Consider the following 27883-nt stretch of genomic DNA (forward strand, 5'->3'; position numbering starts at 1 on the left):
TAGTGATATTCTGGGTTTTGGTCCTCCTGCCATTTTTTTTTCATATTACAACAAAAAAACTTTCAAAGTCCTAAAATAAATTTGTACTTTTGTGTGACATTCTTGGAAATTGTACTAGATTTAGCGACCCTTTAACACCTTGATTGCTGACCATTTCTCCAATCACGCGCTACAAGCCAAAACCAACATTCTTATTTAAAGCTCAATCTTTCTATTTGATAAAACAGAGAAAGTTCACTTTTTTATTTCAAAAAAACAAAAAAAAAGAAGAGCTTTTGATAAAGATGAAATTTGGGAAAGAATTTACTTCCCAAATGGTCCATGAATGGCAAGAAGCTTATATGGATTATAATTATCTAAAGAATCTTTTGAAAGATATCTTAGATTTCAAGAAAAAAAATGCACCATTATCAGCAGTTGCAGCCACCCCAGAAGGCTCATTAAAGAGAAGAATATCTATGTACAGAGCATTTAGTGGATTACAAAGTAGATACACAAGTTTCAAAGGTTCTTCTGGGAATAATAATAATAATAACCATGAAGATGAAGTTATTTTAGTGAATGCAGTGCAGCAAGAAGGGTCACAAGGACATCATCAAACTATGTTTCTCATGTCATCTGAAGAAGGTGGAGAGTATGAGATGATTTTCTTTAAAAGACTTGATGATGAGTTCAACAAGGTGTTAACTTTTTACAAGAAAAAAGTGGGGCAAGTGAAGGCGGAGGCTGATGAGTTGAGTAAACAAATGGATGCACTTATTGCTCTAAGGATTATGGTTGATAAGCCTTCAATTGAAATGCATAGTGCACAAGGGATGGATCCAGCATCAGTGGTTCCTCTTCATTTGAGAAGTCAATGTAAGTATTGGCCAATGTGATAAAGATATCAATTAGTGTTCCTAATACTTTACCTCTTTTAATTTGTGTCAAATAGCTTAGGAATCATGTGAACTTGTGTTCTGTCTTATATAACACTTTACTTCGGTCTTTTTTTCATGTGGGATTTGCTTAAGACAGTATATGCTCTCTGTCTGTCCTTTTCCTTAATCCACCCTCCATCATAGGCGTCACGTTTAGTTATTTGTCTTTTTTATGGGTGACATTGAAGTAGAGAGGGAGAAACAAAGGAATTGATATATTAAATGCTGGCACTTGCTTAATTACTCCATCCCATGATTGCCCTTTAATTTGTTTTGAATTCTTGTTTTACAGTAAGGTCACATATGGAAGTAATTCAAGAAGTTGAGATGAGTAGTGAAGAAATTGTGGAAGATAAATCAACATCAGGGAAAAGAGATACAACAAAGATGAATCCTATGGGTTTTAGGCCTGCTCCAGTAGGAATTTTGGACAACGTAAAAATCAATATTGAACCTGCAACACCTATCTCGACTTTGAAAAATGTGATTAAGTCTTCGAAATCTGACTTATCATTCAGCAGACAAGAGCTTAGAAAAGCTGAAGAACAAATAAGAATGGCTTTTGTTGAGTTTTATCAAAAGCTTCGACTTCTAAAAAACTACAGGTAATGTTGCAATCTTGTTCCTCCCAAATGATGAATCATAGTTGTTTCTTGTGTTCAATTCAACTAACTCTTTGCTACTTAATTCTGCAGTTTCTTAAATGTATTGGCATTTTCTAAGATCATGAAGAAGTATGATAAGGTACTATTACTAAAGTGATCACTATTCGGCAATAGAAAGTACTTCTATCTAACCTTTCAATTTATTGATACAGATCACCTCAAGGAAAGCTTCTAAATCATACTTAGAGAAGATTGATAAATCTTATCTTGGTAGCTCAGATGAGGTACATTTTCTTTCACTTTCAAAAACTATTTTCCTCTCAGCATCATTGCAGTTGCAGCTATATCTTGAAATTCTCGTCGATCGTTGCTTTTTTTAGGTTGCTAAGCTCATTGAAAGAGTGGAGGTCACATTCATAAAGCATTTTGTCAATGGAAATCGAAGAAAAGGAATGAAGTCTTTAAGACCACAAGCTAAAAGGGACACACATAGAGTAACATTTTTCATGGGTAAGCGTACATCCTTGATAGTATCAACTTCCTCTTCCTATGTAATCGGAGGTCAAATGTATTGTATAACAATTCTTTTTGAGACATCTGGATTGACCTGTCATCTCACTTGCATAAAGACCATTTGTTCATTTTACTAACTGATATACTTTTAACCTACAGGTATGTTCTCTGGCTGCTCAATAGCATTAGTGGCAGCTATTACTGTAGCAATACGTGCAGGAAATCTTCTAGAGCATAAGGATCGTGGACAGTATATGGATAACATATTTCCACTCTACAGGTGAACTAAACCATCTGTCTTTTACAAAGTCATATTGATTCTTTCCCTTTGTCAGTCTGCAAGCCAGACCATATCTTAAGCAATACTTACGAGTAATAAGCTCTATCTTTGCAGCCTATTCGGATACATTGTCCTCCATATGCTCATGTATGCAGGGAATGTATACTACTGGAAGCGTTTTCGGGTCAATTATCCTTTCATATTTGGCTTCAAGCAGGGAACGGCATTAGGTTACAGACAAGTTCTCCTCCTTGCTTCTGGTCTTTCATTTCTTGCATTGGCTGCTGCCCTCTCCCACCTGGATATGGATATGGATCAGAAAACACGAAAATTTGAGACATTAACTGAGCTGATCCCACTTACCCTGGTGATTGTAAGTCTAGAAAAACATTAGTTCTTCTATTTACTTTTGTTTCTACAAATTGATCTATTTACAAAATGTTTTGAATTTCAAATCCCCTAATGATCTTAAGTCTTATTTCAGGTTCTGATTATAATAATTTTTTGTCCTCTGAACATCATATATCGTTCAAGTCGTTTCTTCCTTCTAAGAACTGCCTGGCACTGTCTATGCGCTCCTCTTTATAAGGTACCCGCAGTTCTTTAAGAGAAGCAGATTCACGCGCATTAATATCACAGAAAGTAGATAGATACTAAAATGTCGCACATCATTTTGCAGGTTACTCTACCAGATTTCATCTTGGCAGATCAACTTACCAGCCAGGTTTGACACTCAGCCGTTTTCTAAACGGGAAGCTTCTACATTATACCAAAATAGGATACAAAAAGTCTACAATTCAGTTAGTATAATGTGCAATACTTACCAGAAAGAAGTATAATGTGCTCTTGTATTTCAGGTTCAAGCAATTAGGAGTTTGCAATTCTATGTCTGCTACTATGTGTGGGGGAACTTCAAAACAAGATCAAACAAATGTCAAGACAGCAATGTTTACAAGATGTTATACATAGTCGTTGCAATTATTCCCTTTTGGTCTCGGTTTATTCAGGTGTGAGAATTTTCGCACACAAAAAAAAAATATTGCTGACCAGAGATTTGTTGACAAATATTTAATATGATGCTTTGTATGACTCAGTGCCTGCGCCGCTTATTTGAAGAGAAAGATTCAATGCAGGGGCTTAATGGCCTCAAATATTTCTCAACTATTGTTGCTCTTGTGATGAGGACACTTTATTCTCAGAAGGGAGGAACCTTTTGGAGAGTAATGGCAGCATCAACTTCAGGAGTTACTACAGTTGCAAACACTTATTGGGACCTTGTCATAGATTGGGGTCTATTGCAAAGGAATTCTAAAAACCCCTGGTTGAGAGACAAGCTACTCGTGCCACACAAGATTGTCTACTTTGTTGCCATTGTAAGCCTCTTTGAATAGGATTAACAAAACTCTTGCATTGAAATTACGTTATTGATGATTCGAACTCCAAATGGCAGGTTCTTGACATTATTCTGAGACTCGTATGGATGCAATTGGTTCTAGATATTAAAGAACTCTCATTTCTGCACGAGAAAGCATTCCTTGCAGTTGTTGCCTGTTTGGAAATCCTTCGTCGAGGCATATGGAACTTTTTCAGGTATGAAGCATTATACATCAACAATGTAAATAACTTTTACACATTCAGATTCAGACTCCGTATATGTAAGTTAAAATCGTATCTACTTTATAAGTGAAAGTTAGCTTCCGCTAACTTGTTCACATAATAAGATCATAATTAAGCCCTCGCTCTATCTAACAATAATAGTTATGCTGTTTTCATCATTGTTCAGGTTGGAAAATGAGCACTTGAATAACGTTGGAAAATACCGTGCCTTCAAGTCGGTACCTCTGCCTTTTAACTACGATGAGGACAAGAGTCAATAACTTTGTTTAACTGGTTGATACCAGCAAATCAAAGGACTCAAAATGATTTTCTGGTTTATAGTATAGTTTGTCAATGCTGTTTATAGTAGTAGAGTTTTGTTTGTGAAATTACACGGGAAAAAAAGAAGAAGCTGAATCCAGCCTCGTCTTAAAAACACTTGCTCATGAAAAGTCTCATCATATTTTCCATTGTTTGGCTTGAATTTATCTTCGGTAGCATTTTTTATCACTTGCTTCAGAAAAATACTTAAGATTGGTCAAACCAGAACCCAATGATCTGTTCAGCAAAAAAAAAATAAAAAAATCATGCTTTATAAATTACTCAAAAATCTGATAAAGGATATGAAACAACACGACCATACACTACGGAGCACGCAAAGAATTTTAAGGAATTTAATCCTCCGTTCTTATTTATGTCATATTTACTAAAAAATAAATGTTTCTTAATAATTCTCATTTCACAAAACCAATACATAAATAACATTATTATTCCTATTTTACCTTTAAGAAGAGTTATTAACCTGAAAGTATGAATTTGACCAACAAAAAAACTAAATGATTAATTTATTTTCATTGGTCAATTTAATTAATTAAATAAATTAATTTATGTTTTTTAATGAAAATTTGACTCAAAAGAGAATACTAAATAAGTTTACTTACCATGGTAAACTTAAACGTGAAATCTAAAATGGTGAAATTCCTCTGATTTATAAATGGACTATTTATAAATATAAAAAAAATTCCAAATAAATTAACTGAATACAAACCAATTTATTAAATGCGGAATTACAGCGCAACCGGGAGGCGCACAGGAAAATTTCCAGTGACGTTTGGTCGCTTGGCATGCTGCTATTCTTCAACGACTTTAATTTCTTTTCCCTTTCTTGGACTGGACCATCATTATGTCCTCCACTTGTTCCCCTTCCCTTTTCCTTTTTTTGTTTCTTCTTTTCATTTTAATTTATTTTTGTTTCGAATTTCTTTATGTCAGTTTATATCTACACGGTAAACCTATAATATTAAACATAAATTAATATAATTTATACTTTTACAATAAAAATAAAAATATTATAATGTGAGATAATAATATCTAAATATATGTATTTTTTTTTTCAAACACCAATGCACCTTTTCACGAAAATTGTTACTCCATTTGTCCCACTTTATATGTTCACTTTCATTTTTATTCTGTATTAAATAACAATTTATCTTTAAATTATCAACTTTACCCTTAATGTAATGATTTATAACCATACAACCTCTATCATTATTTTAGATATGTGAAATTAGGGATTGGGTCTAATTCACACCCCAAAAGTTAGTTCAAAAGGACCATGATTTCCCTGAGACTTTAGTCCACCCATCTCATTGACCCGTTATGTGAGACTTTTGTTATTCTTTAATATCCCAACTCACGTTCACTAGTTAGCATCTGTTGCGTGGACAATTTTTTATTTTTAAGGGGCCCAACATTGGGTGAGATGAGCCTGCTCTGATATCATGTAAAATTAGGTCTTGAGTCTAACTCACACCCCAAAAGCTAACTCAAATGGAAGAGGATTGTTTAAGCCTTATAAGGAGTTCACACTATCTCATTAATCACAAATGTAGAACTTTTGTTATTCTTTAACAAGATCACAAGTTTCGAGAGAAGGCCCAAAATAGTCCCTCATCTTTGGGTTAAGACTCAAAGTCATCCTTGAGTTTTCACATGGAGCACTAATAGTCCCTCATGTTTGCAATATTGGTGCACTTTTGATCCTCCCCTAAGCTGTTGTCTATTTTTTAACATTAATTTTGTTCATAATTTTATGTAAGGAATGTCCCATCGTATTTTTATATATTTAGTAGAAATAATAACTCTATGTGAGAGAAGGTGAGAAGAAAAATACCTTGTTCTGTTCAGTAAAAATATTACTGCAGCTAACCTAAGAACATTTTAACATATGACATTGCAAGAAAAGAAAAAAATGTACTATTGTACGTGAAATCGTCGTGATATACCTCTCGACTTTACCTGCAATACGATTTCTACTAAACAAAATAAGGTGTTTTTCTTCTCACATTCTCTCACATAGAGTTATTATTTCTACTAAATATATAAAATGACAATTAAACATTCCACACATAAATTATGAATAAAATCAATGTTAAAAAATAGGCAAAATTTTGAAGGAGGACCAAAAGTGCACCAATATTGCAAACATGAGGGACTATTAATGTTGCATGTGAAAATTCAAGGATGACTTTGAGTCTTAACCCAAAGATGAAGGACTATTTTGGGCCTTTTCTCCACAAGTTTCAAAAGTTTTTTTTTTTTTATTTCTTAAGTTCTGTGCCAAGTCAAACTAAGAGGGTGTTTGAATTGACTTATAAGTTGGTCAAACTTATTTTTAAGTCAGTTTTTTATTTCTAAAAGTGTTTGATAAATACTCCGTCCGTCCAACAATAGTTGTTCACTATACTATTTTGGGATGTCCAACAATACTTGTCCACTTTATGAAATCAGTGGATGATTTTACACTTAGTTCCTAATTTACCTTTATCATTAATTATAGTAATTTTCTTATTACATTTTTCAAGACGTATTTATTATATTCAAAGGGTGATATAGTAAAATTACCTTTCTATTTATAGTTTCTTTCGGGGTGTGCCAAGTTAATAGTGGACAACTATTGTTGGACAGAGGGAGTGTAAAAATAACTTAAAATAAGTTAGAAAGTGTTCGACAAGCTAATTATAAATAACTTAAAATAAGTTAAAAACCAAAAGTAGATCTCCCCATACTTTTTATTTTTTTGACTTAAAAATAATTTAAGTTTGACATTGACTAAAAGCTACTGTTATTAAGTCAATCCAAATGAGTTCTAACGAGTAATTTCCCTAGATAGTCACCCATGTTTGAGAAATTACCTAAGAATATCACTTATGTTTGTTTTAGGACTATAATATCACTCAACTTTGTCTATTTTCCTCAAAATATACTTGACATAAAAAATACATTATCTCTCTCCTACTATGATGCCAAGTCACATTTTTTAGTTTATTAATAATATTTTTTTAATTCTTTAAATGACAACTTGTTTAATGTATATCTATAAGAGAGCATTAATCCATTCTCTATGAAAATCTAGTTACTTCAATTTTATAGCGAAAATCTTTATCCTATGTTTCATTTACGAGTATTTGTCGTTATATCCATACAAAAATTTAGTCTTGCTGTCGAGGAAAAAATTAGACTAGTTCCTTGAAGCTGATGAAGAAGACAATAAATTTAGTTGGATATTTAGAGATAAACTAGATATTAGGAACATTGATTTTTACACAAACTATAAATATTTGTTGCTTGTTCACGGTAAAAAATCAAAGGTTTCTTGTTCATGGTAAAAAATAAGATTTTTACACAAACTATAAACATTTGTTCAAAGCTTAGGCAGAATCAAACAATAGAAACATCCGATTCAAAAACAAGCAAGCAAAAAATCCCTAAATTTTAAGAAAATTACTCCAATATCACGTTAAGTATTCAAATTATTTCACAATTTACACTTCAAAAATAAAAGAATCAGAAGAAAACTTGAATTTTACCTCGTGACAATTTCTTTGGTCGACATTAAAGGTATACAACGGCTCAGGAGACAGTTCCTTATGCAAATTAGTTAATTTATTCCTTGTAAAACCGGAGGAAGCCACATATTTTCTTGAAGAATCGGAGGAGCTCATATTACAGTTCTTTATGTAATTTTTTTTACTGGGTTATAATATATGGGTTGTCTAATTTTTTTTTTAAATTGTTAATAATAAAAAAAATGAATAATGTGACATGGCATCCTAGTAGGAGAGGGATAATGTATTTATTGTGTCAAGTATATTTTGAGGAAAATAGGTAAGGTTGGGTGATATTGTAGTCCTAAAACATACATAAGTGATATTCCTAGGTAATTTCCCAAACATGGGTGACTATCTAGGGAAATTACTCGAGTTCTAACTCATATAAAATGAGGCGGAGGCAGAGCTAAGTGGAGATTCATGGGTTCGGACGAACCAACTAACTTTTCTGTAGACCATGTATTTATATTTAAAAATTATATATATATATATATATTAATATGTGACCCCCTAATAAAATTCATTTATAGCTTAGTTGTAGGTAAAGGTTGTGAAAATGCTTTTCACATCTAGTGTTGTGGGGTTGCAATATTTTTTTCTTTTATTTTAAAATTTAGAACCCCAAATTCTTAATCCTAGCCTCGGCGGAGGAAGCAGCATCTATTATGCATGGAATTAGCATAACCACGTGAAAATAATTGGCTAAGAATACAGCAAATAGTAATTAATATACATGGGTCCACCTTTCTATATCAAAAGAGTTGGTATTTAACAAAACAATGAATGTTGAGGTCCCATATATTTCTAACATTTTACATGAAATGACTTAACAAGTGAACGTCGTCCTTCAATTTTTATGTAACCTAACACCACAATTACAAGACCCAAGGAAAAGAATGTGTGTACGATTGATTAATCAGTAAAGACGGCTAGCAAACTTCCCTTTGGAACTCTCATAAAACAAGGAGATAAAGATGAATCTCGCACAAAATTCAGGACGAATTCAGGATTTGAAGACGATGGATGCACCGTCAACAGCTAATACACGTTGGTTAAAGCATGTATCCAATATCGATTCATATGATAATCTTATTAAACATAAAAATATAAAATTGTTGTATTACCATATATATATATATAAATTAAATGACTCATTTAAATAAAGTTTGCTTAGTGGAGTAATGGTTTAATTTTAAATTTCACTTTGCATAATGAACTAGTCATCCCCTTATCTTATTTGATATTTTTAAGCTTCATGCGAGCCAAATTGACTTTAATATCTTTGAATGCCTAATAAAATATGTCTATCTCAAAGTATATAGATATATCACACGTGGGTCCGCCTTCGACTAAATCATACAAGTAATCGCATTATATTACAAAGAGAGATCCGAGGAAAAGTCTTTTAAATTATCTATTACATTTAATATGTTTTATTAAGCTAATTAGGAGTACACAATATGAAAATTCAGGTAACATTTACCTTACTTTTTAGTTAACATGACCGACAAAGTTGGATGATTTTTCTTTGACAAAGTGATTTTTTATATGATAAACTTGGAGTACTCCCTTTATCCTTAATTATTTGTCCACTTTTTCTTTTTTAGTTGTTCCTAATTACTTATCTATTTTGACAAATCAAAAAAAGAAAATTTATTTTTACGTATTATATCCTCAATTAATTATTTTGAAAAAGGTAGAACTTCTTGAAAATTTTAAGTTTTTTAATTTATCTACTTTATAATTAATAGGGGTAAAATAATAAATTCACTATGTCGATTATTGTTTTTCTTAATAGATATATAAATTCAAAAGTGAATAAATAATTAGAGACAGAGAGTAGAATGTACTAACTGGACAGTCAAGCGCATAAAAGATCGAGCCATCATAAAGCAATCACTCATATTCATGGGGCCATGGGTGCCTTTAATATGTGCATATCTAGCATACAGCTCCACTCATTTTAAAGGAAATGAATTATTAAAGAGAGATTTAGCTAAAATATTGATTGAGACAGTGAAAACTTCTGAACTCCTCAACTAACAAGAGAATGAGAAGAGATTAATTTTAATTCATATGTTTGTTATTTTTCTAATACATTCTTTGAAACCTCCTATTTTTTACTCATCTATGTAACAACTTGATTGTTGACCATTCCTCCAATCATGGCTACAATATAAAACAGAGGAAGTTCAGTTTTTTTCTTAAACAAAAAAAAAAAAAACTGATAAAAGATGAAATTTGGGAAAGAATATGCATCCCAAATGGTCCATGAATGGCAAGAAGCCTATATGGATTATAATTATCTCAAAAGTCTTTTGATGGAAATCTTGAATTTCAAGAAGAAAAATGCACCATTACCTGAAGTTGCAGCCACTCCAAGAGGGTCCTTAAAGAGAAGGCTATCTATGTACAGAGCATTTAATGGATTACAAATTAGATACAACAGTTTCAAAGGGAAAAATAATCATGAAGATGAAGTGATAGTAGTGAATTCAGTGCAGCAAGAGGGATCTGAATGTCAATATGAAACCACCTTCCTCGTGTCTTGTGAAGAAGGCGGAGAATGTGAGCTGATTTTCTTTAGGACATTGGATGATGAATTCAACAAGGTGTTAACTTTTTACAAGAAAAAAGTAGGGGAAGTTAAGGTTGAGGCTGATCAGTTGAGTAAACAAATGGATGCACTTATTGCTCTAAGAATCAAGGTTGATAAGATTTCAGTCGGAGCACAAAGTGTCCAAGTCATCGATCCTTTTAGCAATGATGATAGTGTTTTGTCTCCAGCATCAGTGGATCCTATGCATTTTAGTAGTCCAGGTAAGTCCAATCTTATGGCTATTATGTTACTGTTCCGTCTTTTGGTGGGAAAATAAGTTACCATTTTGGGTCATTCATGCCCTCAGTAATTTGCTTTTGACAGTAATGTAAAGTGACTTGAAACCATCATAAGAGATGTTTTAGCTGTTGAAACTTGCTTGATTGCTCTTTAATTTGTTCGAATTCTTGTTTAACCCCAAGATAGGTAGACCACATATGGAGGCAATTCAAGAAGTTGAGATGACCAACGAAGAAATACTGGAAGATGAGGCAATTCAAGAAGTTGAGATGACAAGTGAAGAAATTCTGGAAGAGGAAGCAACAATAGGGAAAAGAGATACTACAAAGATGAATCCCAGCAATTTTATGCCTGCTCCACTAGAGGTTCTTGACTATGTGAAAATCAATATTGAACCCGAAACACCTATCTCAACTTTAAGATGTATCATGACTTCAAAACCAAACCTATCATTCAGCAAAGAAGAGCTCAGAAAAGTCGAAGAACAAATGAAAAAGGCTTTTGTTGAGTTCTATCAAAAGCTGAGGCTTCTAAAAAGATACAGGTGATGTTGCATTTTTACCCTCAAAAGAGGAGTTACTGCTGTTTTTGTGCTCAAATCAGCTCATACTTTGCCACTTTAATTTTTTACCAGTTCCTTAAATGTGTTGGCATTTTCCAAGATCATGAAGAAGTATGATAAGGTACTATACTCATGAAGTTATCACTATTTGACATAGAAAGTTACGAAGTTTTGCCAAGTAACCTTGCAATTTATTGATACAGATCAGTTCAAGGAAAGCTTCTAAATCATACTTAGAGGTGATTGAAAAATCTTATCTTCGTAGCTCGGATGAGGTACATTTTCCTTCAATTTCAAAAATTGTTTTCCTCTCAGCATTATTCCACTTGTGACTATAGTTTGAACTGATCATCAATCTTTTTTTGTTTTAGGTTTCTAAGCTCATGGAAGAAGTCGAAGCCACTTTCATAAAGCATTTTGTCGATGGAAATCGAAAGAAAGGAATGAAATATTTAAGACCACAAGCACAACGAGAAACACATAGAGTAACATTTCTCCTTGGTAAGCATGCATCCTTATTAGCGTCAGTCATATGTTCATTTCAGTAACTGATATACTTTTCACCTACAGGTTTGTTCTCTGGCTGCTCATTAGCATTAGTAGCAGCAATTGCTGTATCGATACGTGCAGGAAAGCTTCTAGAGAACGAGAATCGAGGACAGTATATGGAAAACATATTTCCACTGTACAGGTGAACTAATCATCTTTCGTTTGTAGTCATATTGATTCTTTCCGTTTGTCTATATACAAGAAAAACCTATGTTTTCAGCACTATATATATATATGAGTAATGAAGGTGTCTTTGCAGCCTATTTGGATTCGTTGTCCTGCATATGGTCATGTACGGGGCAAATATATACTACTGGAGGCGTTTTCGAGTCAATTATCCCTTCATATTTGGCTTCAAGCAGGGAACAGAGTTAGGTTACAGACAAGTTCTCCTCCTTGCTTCTGGTCTTTCGTTACTTGCATTGGCTGCTGCACTCTATCATCTGGATATGGATATTGATCCGGAAACACGAAGTTTCCAGACAGTGACTGAGCTGACCCCACTTGCCCTGGTGATTGTAAGTCTAGAAAAACATTACTTCTTCTTTTACTTACATTCAACAATTATTCTATAGACTATACAACATGCATGTTTCAAATTTTGAACCTCCTAATGATCTTAAATCTTTTTTCAGGTTCTGCTTCTAATAACTTTTTTTCCTCTGAACATCATATATCGTTCAAGTCGTTTCTTCTTTATAAGATGTGTCTGGCGCTGTCTGTTGGCTCCCCTTTATAAGGTACCAGCAGTTTGTTTAAGAGATATACAGATTCACACACATAAATATAACAAAACTTACATAGATAGTAAAATGTCTCACATCATTTTGCAGGTTACTCTACCAGATTTTTTCTTGGCAGATCAACTTACTAGCCAGGTTTGACACTTGAACTTCTATGTTATACAAAAAGAGGATCCAAGAAGTTGACAATTCAGTCTGTGTAATGTGCAAATTTTGAATTACTTATCTGATAGAACTATAATGGGGTCTTGCATTTCAGGTTCAGGCAATTAGGAGTTTACAATTCTATGTCTGCTACTATGGGTGGGGCAACTTCAGGGAAAGATCAAATACATGTCAAGATGGCAGAATTTACCCAATCTTATACATATTCATCGCAATTATTCCCTTTTGGTCTCGGTTTATTCAGGTTTAAGAAGTTTTACACAAGAAAAATGATCCTTGTAACAATATTTATCTTGACAAATATTTATTTAATATGATGCTTTGTATGACTTCATGATATACAGTGTCTTCGTCGCTTATTTGAAGAGAAAGATTTGATGCATGGGTTTAATAGCCTCAAATATTTATCAACAATTGTTGCTCTTGTAATGAGGACACTATATGATCAGAAGAGAGGAACTTTTTGGAGAGTAATGGCAGCATCAACTTCAGGAATTACTACAGTTGCAAACACTTATTGGGACCTTGTCGTAGATTGGGGTTTATTGCAAAGGAATTCCAAAAACCCCTGGTTGAGAGACAAGCTACTTGTGCCATACAAGATTGTCTACTTTGTTGCCATTGTAAGTAGGTTTCAAAAATCAACAACTATAAAAAATAACTTGCAGCGGATGTTTTTGATAATTTGAGTGTAAATATTGCAGGTTCTTAACATTATTCTGAGACTAGTATGGATGCAGTTGGTTCTAGATTTTGAACAACTGCCTTTTTTGCATAGGAGAGCATTTATTGCAATTGTTGCCTGTTTGGAAATCCTTCGCCGAGGCATGTGGAACTTTTTCAGGTCAGATGGATGCATTTCTTTTATTTGACAACAAACTACTCCTTTTCTCTAACATGTAGTAGTAGTTTTTGTGCTGTTCAGGTTGGAAAATGAACACTTAAATAACGTTGGGAAATATCGTGCCTCCAAGTCTGTACCCCTGCCTTTCAACTACGACGAAGACAAGAGTCTGTAAAATGAAAATCAAAAGAATCAGCCAGAGTAGTTGTTTGATTCATTCATATAATATAGTTTTGTTAATGAAATTATAGAGTGAATTAAGGTATAGGACAAAAAGAAAATGACAACAGTGAAGATCTACTGCTACAGTCTAATCCTTAATGTAATTATGTACTCATGAAAATAAATTCATCGTTCGTGCTTGACTATACTACAATTGCAGCTTTTCGCAAAAATTCTTTGATTCAACGCCAAATCAATATCCGCTCACCTTTCTTCATCCATATCAAAAGAGTTTCAAAATTCTTATTATAATCATGTACAATAAACCGTAAGTGAATACGTCGTCGTATATGACAAATGAAGAGTGAAGGAAATAATTAATACATATTAATCAGTAAAGACTATATACTCATTCTCTAGTTGAATATGAGAACAGACCAGAAAATCTACACTTAACATCTAATAAGAAATTGCTTATCCTTGTTAACAGGAAATAAATTTTCACCACTTTTTCTTTAAATAAACCGATAATAAAGAAAAATAATTGTTTTCTAGATTATTTTTTAAAAAGTTAAGAATTAGGCGGGTGAAGTTATAATAGGTCATTTTTCCTAATTATATTCTCGAATCTCAACACGCCCCCTTGCGTGAAAATTCTTTTGATATTATAATAATTAATAGGTAATTTTTCATAATTATATTCTTCAATCTCAACACGCCCCCTTACATGTGAGGTTGGTTCTTTTTTCATGGGCCAAGTACGTGAAAATTCTTTTGATATTGATGGCGGAGCGAATCGATCTCAGAACCTATGTTATCATATTGAAGTATGTGACCATCTCATCTAAAAGCTTAAGTTATTAGAAAGAGCACTCTTTATTATTTAATTATATATATTCTAAATGAAGTAATGGCCCGTCCATTTATCAATTTTGACTCTCTTATGTTTATTTCAACTTGCTCATTTAACTCGGAGAATATACATACAATATTTTAATTAATAAAATACTAGAATTTTGTAAATGGTTTCTTCTAAATTTAAAATTAAAGATGAAAAGATGGTGGGAAAATCTCTGTGTATACCAAAGAGGATCATCAGTACACCTAATTTCTTTGTTTCTTTTTTGTTGGGTACGACAATCGATATGCATTTTGAAATGTTGAACGAACGGCCCAAGAAAAGTACAAGATTTTAGAACGATGACTTCAATCATTAATAATTGAAAGTTCAATGAATTTTATTAACATAAACACATTGTTTGAATAAATGATATTGGATTTGACCAAATCGATATCTGAACCTTTAGCTCCAACGTTGACCTTATATTAATCACTTTTCTTTATTAGAACATATGAATATTTGAATGGAATTAGTCCTCTAATACAATACAGTTTAGAATAATACGTCTAAAGTCAAATCAAACGACAATTACACGCTTATTTTCTTGCTTTGTTCTTTTCCTAAGTACATAGAGCAGCCCACCAAAAACATAGACCGAGGCAAAGGAAATTATTTGTCTAATAAAGCCATATGAATTTTATACATACAGTATATCGATATTGTAATAAAATATTATAGTATTATCACATCTTTTTTATTTGTCATAGCATGTAACCTGTATTATTTTCAAATTATAAATTCCATTTTTTATGAAATAAGTTGTTTGTAAATAACTTTTTGATTAATTTGATATCGTCAAAGATCATTTATAAGCTTTTAGATGGACGAAAAATTAGAAGGAATTAGTTCTATATATAACGATGGAAAAGCATGAAGTAGCTAATATGGAATATTGGTCTATAACACGTTGTTTTGATTTTCTCGTGAATTTGACTGTCCATTGTATTGTGTGGTCTTTGTCATATTGTTTGATTCTCTCATGTTAGATATGTCACGCCCCGTTTTTCTCAAAACGGGTTTTGGTGCACGACCTAATAACTCTTTTGGGTTTTGAAGAATGAAAAGTCGTCACCTAACGAATTAAGGCGCGTTAGGGCACCTATCTAACCTAAACTAAATCTAACTAAGGTCAACAAACCAGAGATCGGGTAAGGGTTCAAATTACCTCGAGGGAAAGGTGTTAGGCATCCCTCGAGGTCCACAAATGTGGGTCCCGACCGTGTCTCATGCAATTTATGTGGGGGTTACAAGTAACATTTAATGTCACTTCATTTATTAGTTATTTAAACATGCTTGCTAAGTGATAACTAATATTAAACAATTAAGATCAATTTATTTATTTATTATTTAATTAAACATGCAAAACTAAGTGATGACATAACATTAAATATATATATTAAACATGAAACAATTTATAGAAGATAAGCGAGAAGACAGAACTTACACAATCGAATAGGATAATCATTTTTTTTAATTAAACTACCCCAAATAAATATAATTATTATAAACATATAAAAGGGAGAAGGAAAGGGAGACTCTGAAGGACTTTACGAATCAACACTCGATTTTCTTTTTATTTTTTTTATCGGCTTCCATGTAGGGACAGACAAAACCAATGTTTGTCTTTTAAGCCTGAGTCGGTGTCATCATCTCCGTAGGGCCTAAACTACCCCTACCCCACCACCGCATGCTTTTCGTCTCCAAAAGGGTGCCTAGCGTACCCGCTTAAGGTCCAAGAGGCATTAAACTACTATTAGGAAGGGTTTAGACTGAAATAAACTCCTAATAGGCCCACCTAGACACCAAGTCAAACAATTTAGGACGAGCATTTAGCACATAAGTCTCACATTGGCCTCTAGATTTTAATTCACATGCTGGCAAACACAGATAGAGTGAAAAGGTCTCATGCTAAGTGTGTGACATACAAACACATAAGCAGGATTCATAATAATGTGATAAATAATTTAACAAGGACAAAGGGTTATGACACAATGCAAATTTTATTTATTTTATTAATAGAGCATGCATGAATTACTTATTTAGTTGATTAAAAGTTGCAAGACAATTATTCATAATGCAGAAACTAAAATATTTCGAGCAGAATTTTATTATGGCAGCAAATTTAAAGTGACAGATTATGCAGAAAATAGCATATTAATGCAGTAGCAGATTAGACTATTATGCGAAGTTATTTTAAGTGACAGTCGGTGTTTAAATGCGGAAATAATTAGTACCCGATTTTAATTGGGATAAACACATAGCAAATGCAGAAAATTACTTTTTAAAATAGTAGCAGATTTCAAGATTAAAACATGTTGTAGCAGATTCGTTAAATTTATGTTAGGTAGCAGAAATAGTAATGTTGCAGTATTTAAAAGAAATAAGTATAACTGAATATTATTTAACTGTTTAACATGCTGAAACCAATGGCAAATTTATGTTATTTTATTTCAGTCATTAGCATGCTGGAAATTAATTAATAATACCTAGGAACATGATATCTAGGTGGTCGAACAGTCCAAATATTATATAGTACTTATAGGCATGATTTCTAAATGCAAATACGCTGAAAATATTATCAAACCTATAGGCATGATATCTAATTCATTTAAACAAATTATTAACCCTATGGGCATGCTATTTATCTAATATGTAACAAGTTTAAACCTATATGCATAATTTGTAAGCCCAAAACAAATTGAAAATTATTTGGATCCTATAGGCATGGTATCTAAGATGACAAAATAATATAAAAACATATTATGGCAAAAATTTATTCATTTATTATATAAAGGGAGCTTTAGTTGAATTACATGAAACAAGGAGTATGAAGGTGGTTAATGCTAATCCCATAACACACTATAATAAGTAATTAAAACACAGTCCACTTTTAAACTAATTAAAGGATTAAATAGATGATTAATGACAATAACATACTTTGCTTTATTTTAGTTAGATTTAAAATGGAGTTGTTAAAATACGGCCTATCAAACAAATCACAATCCTATAAGCATGCTTTCAAACACAAATAAGTTACGATAAAAAAATAAATAAACAAGTAGCATATAAATCCCTACCCCCTTAGACGATCCCCAAATTATTTCATATATAGGAGAGAGTTAGTGTTATACAACTATTACAATACCAAAATAAAATTGAAGCAAAACAACTATAATAAAACTAATAGATGAGGGGCTAGGATTTGATCTAGGAATTAATTTAGAGATGGACAGACGGGATTAAATCACTTGGAATCTGAAATTGAAATAAGAATGGGCCAAAATTGAAATCATCAAAGGCAAAATTGAAATGAGATTTTTAATTGAAGTGGCTAGAATTGAAATGAATTAAAATAGAATAGGCTAAAAGTTAAATGATTTTGAGGAAATTTAAAGAAATACTATCCAATTACAATACCATAAAATATTATAGTTAAAATTACATAAATTTTTAAAACATTTGAATTATTTCGAGTTTTACTAATAATTTTAAATTATTTTAATAGTATTTACAATAACTTTTATAAAGTATGCATACTAAAATTACAATTTTTAGACAAAATCGACTAACATTTTAGAATTCAAAATATGTTTTAAAATGCGTATTTAATCGGATATCATTCCCAAAAAGGGTTAAAGGTCGGTCAAAATTGGGTGTCAACAATATATATTCCAATTACAACTTGGTCCACAAATAAAATATCACTTTGATTATTCGAATGAAATAATAGAAGAAACACAATAATGATGATAAAAGTTAGATGAAGAATTATTAACCTTTGATCAAGAAGAAGACCAAAAGTTATATTTTTGTTTTTGTTTTTTTAAACTCCCTAGGAGTATTGGTCTATAACACGTTGTTTTGATTTTCTCATGAATTTGATTGTCCATTTTATTGTGTGGTCTTTGTCATATTGTTTGTTTCTCTCATGTTATATATATTTCAATTACAACTTGGTCCACAAATAAAATATCACTTTGATTATTCGAATGAAATAATAGAAGAAACACAATAATGATGATAAAAGTTAGATGAAGAATTATTAACCTTTGATCAAGAAGAAGACCAAAAGTTTTGTTTTTTTTTGGTTTTTTGAAACTCCTAGGAGTATTGGTCTATAACATGTTGTTTTGACTTTCTCATGAATTTGACTGTCCATTTTATTGTGTGGTCTTTGTCATATTGTTTGTTTCTCTCATGTTATATATATTCCAATTACAACTTGGTCCACAAATAAAATATCACTTTGATTATTCGAATGAAATAATAGAAGAAACACAATAATGATGATAAAAGTTAGATGAAGAATTATTAACCTTTGATCAAGAAGAAGACCAAAAGTTTTTTTTTTTTTTGTTTTTTTAAACTCCCTAGGAGCTCCCACCCCTTTTGCTCCCTTGGTGACTCGAACTCGCAATCTTTGGGTTGGAAGTGAGGGGTGCTTACCATTCGAGCAACTCCCTCTCGTCAGAAGAAGACCAAAAATGAATGTACATATGTCAAAAAAAAGTACACATCTTGTAAAATTGAGTATATCTTAATCGATGGTTATTCAGCTTTATTTATCATGCAAATGTTATTTTTATGTAATATATTTTGTTACATAAAAGTCAGAATTAAAAAAAATAAAATAAAATTTGTAATTCATAAATACCATATAAAAGTCATCATATTTAAGTTTATCACATAAAAGTCATTTTTTTAGGGCAAATTACAGAAATCACATACTTTTAAGGCAAAATTACAATTTATCCCTTAAAAGTTTATAATTACAGAAATTCCTCATTTTTATGCATCAGATTAGTATATCAGCGTTTATATTATTGTATCTCGCGCATCAGATTAATGTATCAACACTTATATTATTGTATTTCGCGTATGTATCAACACTTATATAGCTCTGATACATTAATCTGATGCGTAAGATACAATAATATAAGCGTTGATACATTAATCTGATGCGCGAGATACAATAATATAAGCGCTGATACATTAATTTGATGCGCGAAAATGAGGGATTTTGGAGATTTGTAAAACTTATAGGGGATAATGGTAATAAGTAAACTAAAATGTGGAATTTCTGTAATTTTTCCTTTTTTCTATTTATTGTCACATGAAATCATTTTAACATTAACTAGAAAATAAATTTTACCTAAATTTTTAAATTTACGACCAATGGTTAAAGTCAATTTTCAAACTTCGAAAATCTGAATTTTAAGTCAAAGTGAAAAATTAACTACAATACATAACCAATCATATTTTTATTTTAAAAGACCCCCCACCCCCACCCCCAAAAAAAGAAAAAAAAAAGAAAGACACGCACACCCAAACAGGTCCATGGTGCAACAATTTGCAAGAAGACGCAATAAAATTTGCCAGGAGGACCTAGTATAGTGATAGTGATACAACAAATAAATACAATATATAATTTAAGAGCATAATTGATGTGTAGGGGCTCATGAAATTAATTCTACTTTGTAGCTTATAGCTAAATCTATTTATATACGAGTCATACTATGTCATATTGTGGAGTTATTTTATATACACACATCTATCACTCTCAATCGATATCTTTGAAAGAACTTTTGGAGAATAAAAGTCTAAAAAAATTAATTGAATACTACATCATTTACTTTGACCTTATGGTAAATGTATCAATCAACACTTGTGTATGCTGTCACTGTTAGAGTCGATGTGGATATAAAGTTAATCTTTTGGTTTAGTTAGGTTTATTTGTCTTTTACTTGAATTGTATATGCATATAACAAATAAAAGAATTAAAAACTCAAATCATGACATGGATTGTGAAACGTTACATCATGTATTTCATTTTACGTACCTATTATATTCTTATTAAGTATTTTAAATACATTTTTGTGAGGACTTTTTAGAAAACGTCCAAAAAAAGTCATTAGAATATATATAGGAAAAGGGTCATGTTTGTTCATCAACCTTCTTCTTTCACTGTTAAGACTTCCAAGTTCCAGCATTTCTAGGTGACATCTGGTTGGAGTAAGACCATCTCCAACTCACCTCTATTTTACTCTTCATACTCTATATTTGGAGATTAAAATAGAGAATAGGCACTCCAACCCACCTACCTCCAAATCACCCTCTATTCTTCAAATTTAGAGAGTTGAATAGTAGTTCTCCAAATTTGGAGAACTACTATTCACACTCTCTATTTCACTTTTTCATTATTTTATAATTATTTCTATTACTTTCTAATTAACATATTATTTTACATATAGTTCTATTAATTAAATATCTAATATTCATAATTCTTTTTTAAATGTAATATAATATTTTTAAATATATACTATTTTAATTTCAAATTAATAGTATTTTAATTTTTTTTCTAATTTTCGTGAATAATAAATTTTTATTTTATTATTAATTTTCATTATAAAGAATACGCAAAATTAAAATGGCAAGATGAAAAAATTTAATTTATAAATACAATACATGATATGATAATTTAAATACAAGATAACAATACAATACATAACATAATAATTTAAATACAAGATAACAATACAATATAATACATAACATAATAATTTAAATACAAGATAAAGTACAATACATAACATAATAATTAATTGATCACAACAATAATTTAGAAATCCGGTAGGTCGTTTCTAGATTTAGCACTATTCGGAAAAAAATTAGGATATGATTCCGAGAATTGTTGCGATTGTGGTTGTGATGGTATACGATATGGGTTATTATTTAGCTGATGGTATATATCCTAAATGGTCTACAATTGTTCAAACTAATCGTGATCCTCATTCCCAACAAAAGAAATATTTCGCGATGAAACAGGAATCGTGCCGAAAAGATGTTGAACATGCATTCAAAGTTTTGCAATTATTGCAAGACTGTCACATTTTTGGAGAAAGGAAGTGCTACATGATACAATGACTACATGTATTATACTGCACAACATGATAATTGAGGATAAACGTGGTCTCAATGCACCAATTCAAGATGCCGTAGAGGCTCCAACTCCAAGTATAGAAATGGTGATAGATGAAAATCTCCGGTTTGAACAATTTTTAGCTAGACATAAAAAAAATTAAGGACAAAAATGCTCATTTTGAACTCCGTAATGCATTAATAGAGCATTTATGCGAGCAACATAATAATTTTGAAAATTGAGTGTTTATGTAATTGTATGTCACTTTTATTTGAATATGTTCCCTAATTTATGTATTATATTATATTTTCTTGCAATTTATGTTCTTTAAAAATTTAGAATAAAAAAATAATGTTATATCACATTAAAAATTATATAAAGTAATTATTTGGGAAAAAAGAAATAAAGGATTTATATTATGAAATAAGAAAATAAGAATGAAATAGAAGTAATAATATAATATTGAGAAGAGAGAAAACGATTCCTTTTTAGAGAGTAAAATAGAGAATTGAGTTGGAGTTGGTTGTCTGAAAAAAATAGAAAACTCTATATTTGAAGAGTAAAATAGAGGATTGGGTTGGAGATGCCCTAAAACATAAAATAATCTTCACATAAATGAAAGATTATTTTATATACTAATATTTTGTCTGAATTTACTTTATCACATAAAACCAGTATTTTAGAATGAATACATTATCATCCATACATATCTAGAAATCGGACATTGCTCAAGCATACGGCCTATGGGAAGCCGAGACTAATTTTTAATTAATTCTAGGAAAGAAAATCACAATTGAATATCACTTAACAAAAACGGTAATTGAAAAAATAACTTTTTTAATTTGATAATCAAGGACCGGTTGAGATTATTAAAATTAGAATAACAAATGCATCCCTCGTGATTTGTACGCTATTACAGAGTGAAGTTATTCTCGCCAAAAAAATAAAGGGTACAACGATAGCAAATTATTATGGAATTAAAAGAAAAATGTCAACAACTTTGGGTAATGGTGAAAGAAAGAAGAAAGTTTGGTAAATGGTACATTCTTATCCAATTGGATCTTTTGACAGAGATTTGATGACACACTGCTTTAATATTATACAATATCTACAAACTTGTCTACAATATCTACAAACTTGTCCAAAGTAAACGACATTTTTAATCATCAACAACAAGGCATTATTTGTTTTTTTCTAAATTTATTACTCATATTTGAGTTTTTTTTTTACGTAGCTAAAAAACTATTAGTATTATTTTTATTAATTAAAGGAAGACTCTTGTTAAATTGAAGTTAAAAGCACTCTTTAATATATAGGGGAGGAAGTAAAGTAAAGGTTGTTGAAATTGGTGTGATCCAGTAAACATGAAATGATCTCGTGTACAATAAAATGAATGAAAATAATGAAAAATTAAGTTGACATTTCAATAAAGGCAAAAAATATTAAGTACTATAATATAATTTCCTTTCCTATCTAAGTAGAGCAGCTAGGACACAAACTGGCCAACCACCTTTAATTAAGATTTTGTACGTGCATTAAAAAGATTACTTGATTTCTCTCCCTTTTAAATTTTAATTTTTAATGTCATGTAACGTAATATCAAATAATATTTTAGTATATTCTAAAATATTTTTTATTTTATTAAATTTCACGTCAAATCAAATTGAGACGATGAGAGTATTGGAACGAAAATAAATGAGGTACGATAGAAATCGTAAAGTTAGAAATCTGATATGTGATTTAGTTGTTAATGGGGCGGTCAATTAGTGAATAGTTCAAAATTGGCAACCATTGCAAAGTGTGGTTCTGCCCATTGTTGTGAAGAAGAGGCGAGGCCACCTCTGACACAGCCCCACAGTTCAGTGACTTTCTGGGTTGCTGCTGCTGCCATTGTTAAACAATATTTCAAGCTCAGAAATCCCTAAACTAATCAAGAAAACAAAAAAGAAAAGCGGTTGATTCTAGACCTTTTTCCACGACATTCTAGGAACCTTACTAGGTTTGGAGACCAACTTGATTCTTGACCTTTTCTTCACTGACGGCTACAACCCCAAACCCAACATTTTTATATATACTCCAAACTTTTTCATTCTTGGTAAAAACAGAGAAAACCCCCACTTTTCCTTTTTTTTTTTTTATCTTAAAGAAAAACCAAACAGTTTTGATAAAGATGAAATTTGGGAAAGAATTTACATCCCAAATGGTACCTGAATGGCAAGAAGCCTATATGGATTATAATTATCTAAAAGGTGTGTTGAAAGACATATCTTGTTTCAAGAAGAAAAATGCACCATTACCTGAAGTTGCAGCCACACCAAACGGCTCATTAAAGAGAAGGATATCTATGTACAGAGCTTTTAGTGGTTTACAAAATAGATTCAGTTTCAAAGGTTCACCTGATAGAACTGACAATGAAGATGAAGAAGTTATTTTAGTAAGTTCACTGCAACAAGAAGGGTCACAAGGACACCATCAAACTATGTTTCTTATGTCATCTGAACAAGGTGGAGAATATGAGATGGTTTTTTTTAGAAGACTTGATGATGAATTCAACAAGGTGATAGCTTTTTACAAGAAGAAGGTAGAGGAAGTGAAGGATGAAGCTGATGTGTTGAGTAAACAAATGGATGCACTTATTGCTCTAAGAATTATGGTTGATAAACCTTCAATTGGTATGCCTAGTGACCAAGTGATGATGGATGATGATAGTACTTTGTCTCCAGGATCAGTAGTTCCTACTCATATAAGAAGTCCAGGTTAGTCCAATTTCTCAAATACTGATTCCATTATGTAATTAGTTTGGATTTGTGTTTAACCTCAATACAGGTGGGTCACATATGGAGGCAATTGAAGAAGTTGAGATGACTGGTGAAGAAATACTGGAAGAGGAATCAACATCAGGGAATAGAGATAAAGAAAAGAGGAATCTCATGCGTTTTAGGCCTGCTCCAATAGAGATTTTGGACAATGTAAAAATCAATATTGATCCTGCAACACCTATCTCGACTTTCAAAAATGTGATCAGGACTTCAAAAGCAAACTCAAAATTCAGCAAAGATGAGCTCAAAAAAGCTGAAGAACAAATGAAAACGGCTTTTGTTGAGTTCTATAAAAAGCTTAGACTTCTGAAAAGCTATCGGTAATGGTGCAATTTTTTTCTCCCACTTGTAGTTGTTTTGATGTTCGATTTAACTAACATTTTGCTACTTATTGTATTAGTTTATTAAATGTGTTGGCGTTCTCCAAGATCATGAAGAAGTATGATAAGGTACTACACTGAAGTTATCGATAACTATTTGGCAATAGAAAGTAGGAATTTTTAGTTTTGCCTTTTAACACTGCAATTTACTGATACAGACTACTTCAAGGAAAGCTTCTAAATCATACTCAGATATGCTTGATAAATCTGATCTTGGTAACTCAGATGAGGTATATTTCCTTCGATTATTCCACTTGCAACTATAATTTGAAGTTTGAACTTCTCATCAATCTTTGCTTTTCCTTAGGTTAACAAGCTCATAGAAAGAGTGGAGGTCACATTCATAAAACATTTTGTCAATGGCAATCGAAGGAAAGGAATGAAACATTTAAGACCACAAGCTAAAAGAGAAACACACCGAGTAACATTTTTCATGGGTAAGCATACATCTTTATTAGCATCAACACTCTCTTTCTATGTGATCAAAGGCCGAGGACAGATTCTGCTGGTTCAACTGAAGCTATTGCATTCAGTTTGAACTAAGTAATGCAAAATTAAATTTTAAATGAATCATCTTCATCCAGGATAAGTGCTTAACAAAAGTTTGTATACTGCATCATAACCATATGTTCGTTTTAGTAATTGATATACTTTTCACCTACAGGTTTGTTCTCTGGCTGCTCAATAGCATTAGTGGCAGCTATTGTTGTAGCGGTACGTGCACAGCACCTTCTAGAGCATAAGGATCGTGATAAGTATATGAATAACATATTTCCACTCTATAGGTGAACTAAACATCTGTCTTTTACAAATTCATATTGATTCCTTCCTAATGTTTGTCTACAAGAGAAACTATGTTTTAAGCAATACATATGAGTAATGAAGCTCTAACATTGCAGCCTATTTGGATACATTGTCCTCCATATGCTCATGTATGGGGCAAATGTATACTACTGGAAGCGTTTTCGGGTCAATTATCCCTTCATATTTGGCTTCAAGCAGGGAACAGAGTTAGGTTACAAACAAGTTTTCCTCCTTGCTTCTGGTCTTTCAGTTCTTGCATTGGCTGCTTCACTCTTCCACCTGGATATGGATATGGACCCTAAAACAGGAAGCTATGAGACAGTGAAAGAGCTGATCCCACTTGTGTTGCTGTTTGTAAGTTTAGAAACATTAGTTTTCCTTCTACTATCATTCTACAACTGATCTATACAAAAAATTGAACCCCTTAATGATCTTAAATCTTCCTCTTTTTTCAGGTTATTCTTCTAATAACTTTTTGTCCTCTGAACATTTTATATCGTTCAAGTCGTTTCTTCTTTCTAAGAACTGCCTGGCACTGCCTATGTGCTCCCCTCTATAAGGTACCAGCAGTTTGTTTAAGAGATATACAGATTCACATACTTTAGTATCACAGGACTAACTAGTTGCACATCAATTTACAGGTTACTCTACCAGATTTCATCTTGGCAGATCAACTTACCAGCCAGGTTTGACACTCAGCCTTTTTCTATATGGATAACATCTACATTATACCAAAATGTTGATGATTCAGTCAGTATAATGTGCAAATTGTCCTGTGCTTATCGCAAAAAACCACACTGTGCTCTTTATTTCAGGTTCAAGCAATTAGGAGTTTGCAATTCTATGTCTGCTACTATGTATGGGGCAACTTCAAAACAAGATCAAACACATGTCAAGATAGCAAAGTTTATAAGATCTTATACATAGTTGTTGCAATTATTCCCTTTTGGTCTCGGTTTATTCAGGTTTGAGAATTTTTACACCGCAAATCATCACTCCCATTTCCCACTATAGATATCTTGACAATTATGTAATATGGTGCTTCGTATGATTTCATGCTATATACAGTGTCTTCGTCGCTTATTTGAAGAAAAAGATTCGATGCAAGGGCTTAATAGCCTCAAATATTTCTCAACTATTGTTGCTCTTGTAACGAGGACACTATATGATCAGAAGAGAGAAACCTTTTGGAAAGTAATGGCAGCATCAACTTCAGGAATTACTACAATTGCAAACACTTATTGGGACCTTGTCATTGATTGGGGTCTGTTGCAAAGGAATTCCAAAAACCCCTGGTTGAGAGACAAGCTACTTGTGCCACACAAGATTGTCTACTTTGTTGCTATTGTAAGTGCGGACACAGGATTCAAAAATCAACTATTAAAAATACTTGCAGTGGGATTAAGTTTTTGATGATTTTGAGTCTAAACGCAGGTTCTTGACATTATTCTGAGACTAGTATGGATGCAGTTGGTTCTAGAGTTTGAAGAACTACCTCATCTGCACAAGAAAGCTTTTGTTGCAATTGTTGCCTGTTTGGAAATCCTTCGCCGAGGCTTGTGGAACTTTTTCAGGTCAGATGCATTACCTATTCAGTTTAAATTCTATACTCCGACTATTTAAAGAACTTTACATACATACATTGATATATTTAACATATGTTCAGATACACCGATATTGTTAAGAATCTTTCCATTGTCAGGATTAAGTTGGTACTGCTTTTCTCTAACAGTAGTAGTTTTTCTGCTGTTCAGGTTGGAAAATGAGCACTTAAACAACGTTGGGAAATATCGTGCCTCCAAGTCGGTACCCCTGCCTTTCAACTACGACGAAGACAAGAGTATGTAAAAGGAAAATCACCAGAGTAGTCGAGACTCAAAAATGATTTTCTTTTTCCTTGGTTCTTATTGTTTTGTTCATGAAATTAGACAGTGAAGGTATAGGATGAAAAGAAAGCTGATTGATGTGTATGGAATTATTTTCATGAAATAGTGCTTAGGAAAATGATTGATGTATGAAATACAGCTAATATATCCAGCTTTCTTCATCAAAAGACTCCCAAAATATTTAACAAAGCAATCAATGCTTGAGGTCCTATAGCTTTCCAAAGTTTCATATGAAAATGACTGGTAACTTGTTGAAGGCCATTCTCTAATTCTTACCAAGGATAAACGTCCGATCGACATAAGTGGACATCATAGAAGAACGAATGAAAATCATATAGATGAGGCATAATACATAAGCAAACACGCAACTTTTGCCTCAGTTGAAAGTAAGTGCCTAAACACCTCAATTGACAACCAAACACTCCAATTTGAGGCGTCTAGATGTGCACTCTCAAAGTTGGAGAGTTTATCTGACAAATAAGACGGACAACATAATACCCCTTTTC

The 27883-nt window shown here is 32.0% G+C and overlaps 1 protein-coding gene across 5 annotated transcripts; it reads left to right on the forward strand.

The window, feature by feature from the left end:
* On the forward strand, positions 1–27386 carry LOC125848772 (phosphate transporter PHO1 homolog 3). Of its 5 annotated transcripts, none has more exons than XM_049528700.1 (14): positions 86–704; positions 24070–24244; positions 24315–24627; positions 24708–24756; positions 24846–24917; positions 24995–25124; positions 25352–25472; positions 25587–25845; positions 25947–26051; positions 26133–26177; positions 26307–26456; positions 26560–26838; positions 26926–27065; positions 27246–27386. In XM_049528700.1, the coding sequence occupies exons 1-14, from the start codon at positions 285–287 to the stop codon at positions 27337–27339; spliced, it is 2352 nt and encodes a 783-aa protein (XP_049384657.1). In that variant the 5' UTR covers positions 86–284; the 3' UTR covers positions 27340–27386. The 5 variants fall into 5 exon arrangements, with proteins under 5 accessions (XP_049384661.1, XP_049384657.1, XP_049384656.1 ...); XM_049528703.1 differs by lacking the exon at positions 86–704 and adding an exon at positions 10017–10440; XM_049528704.1 differs by lacking the exons at positions 24070–24244; positions 24315–24627; positions 24708–24756; ... (8 more) ...; positions 26926–27065; positions 27246–27386 and adding exons at positions 1213–1525; positions 1616–1664; positions 1738–1809; ... (7 more) ...; positions 3769–3908; positions 4102–4396 and having other exon boundaries at positions 1–858.
* Positions 27387–27883: the final 497 nt, after the last annotated feature.

The sequence above is a fragment of the Solanum stenotomum genome, chromosome 12 (genome assembly GCF_019186545.1).
Source record: "Solanum stenotomum isolate F172 chromosome 12, ASM1918654v1, whole genome shotgun sequence".
NCBI classification, from domain to species: domain Eukaryota; kingdom Viridiplantae; phylum Streptophyta; class Magnoliopsida; order Solanales; family Solanaceae; genus Solanum; species Solanum stenotomum.

What these genes read in the sequence shown, in the direction of transcription:
- LOC125848772 (XM_049528699.1), top strand. Translation starts at nt 10,039, where the DNA reads ATGAAATTTGGGAAAGAATATGCATCCCAAATGGTCCATGAATGGCAA. An exon ending in AGGCTTCTAAAAAGATACAG is followed by an intron (nt 11,188 to 11,277) that starts GTGATGTTGCAT and finishes ATTTTTTACCAG; the next exon opens with TTCCTTAAATGTGTTGGCAT. An exon ending in TTTGGTCTCGGTTTATTCAG is followed by an intron (nt 12,907 to 13,006) that starts GTTTAAGAAGTT and finishes CATGATATACAG; the next exon opens with TGTCTTCGTCGCTTATTTGA.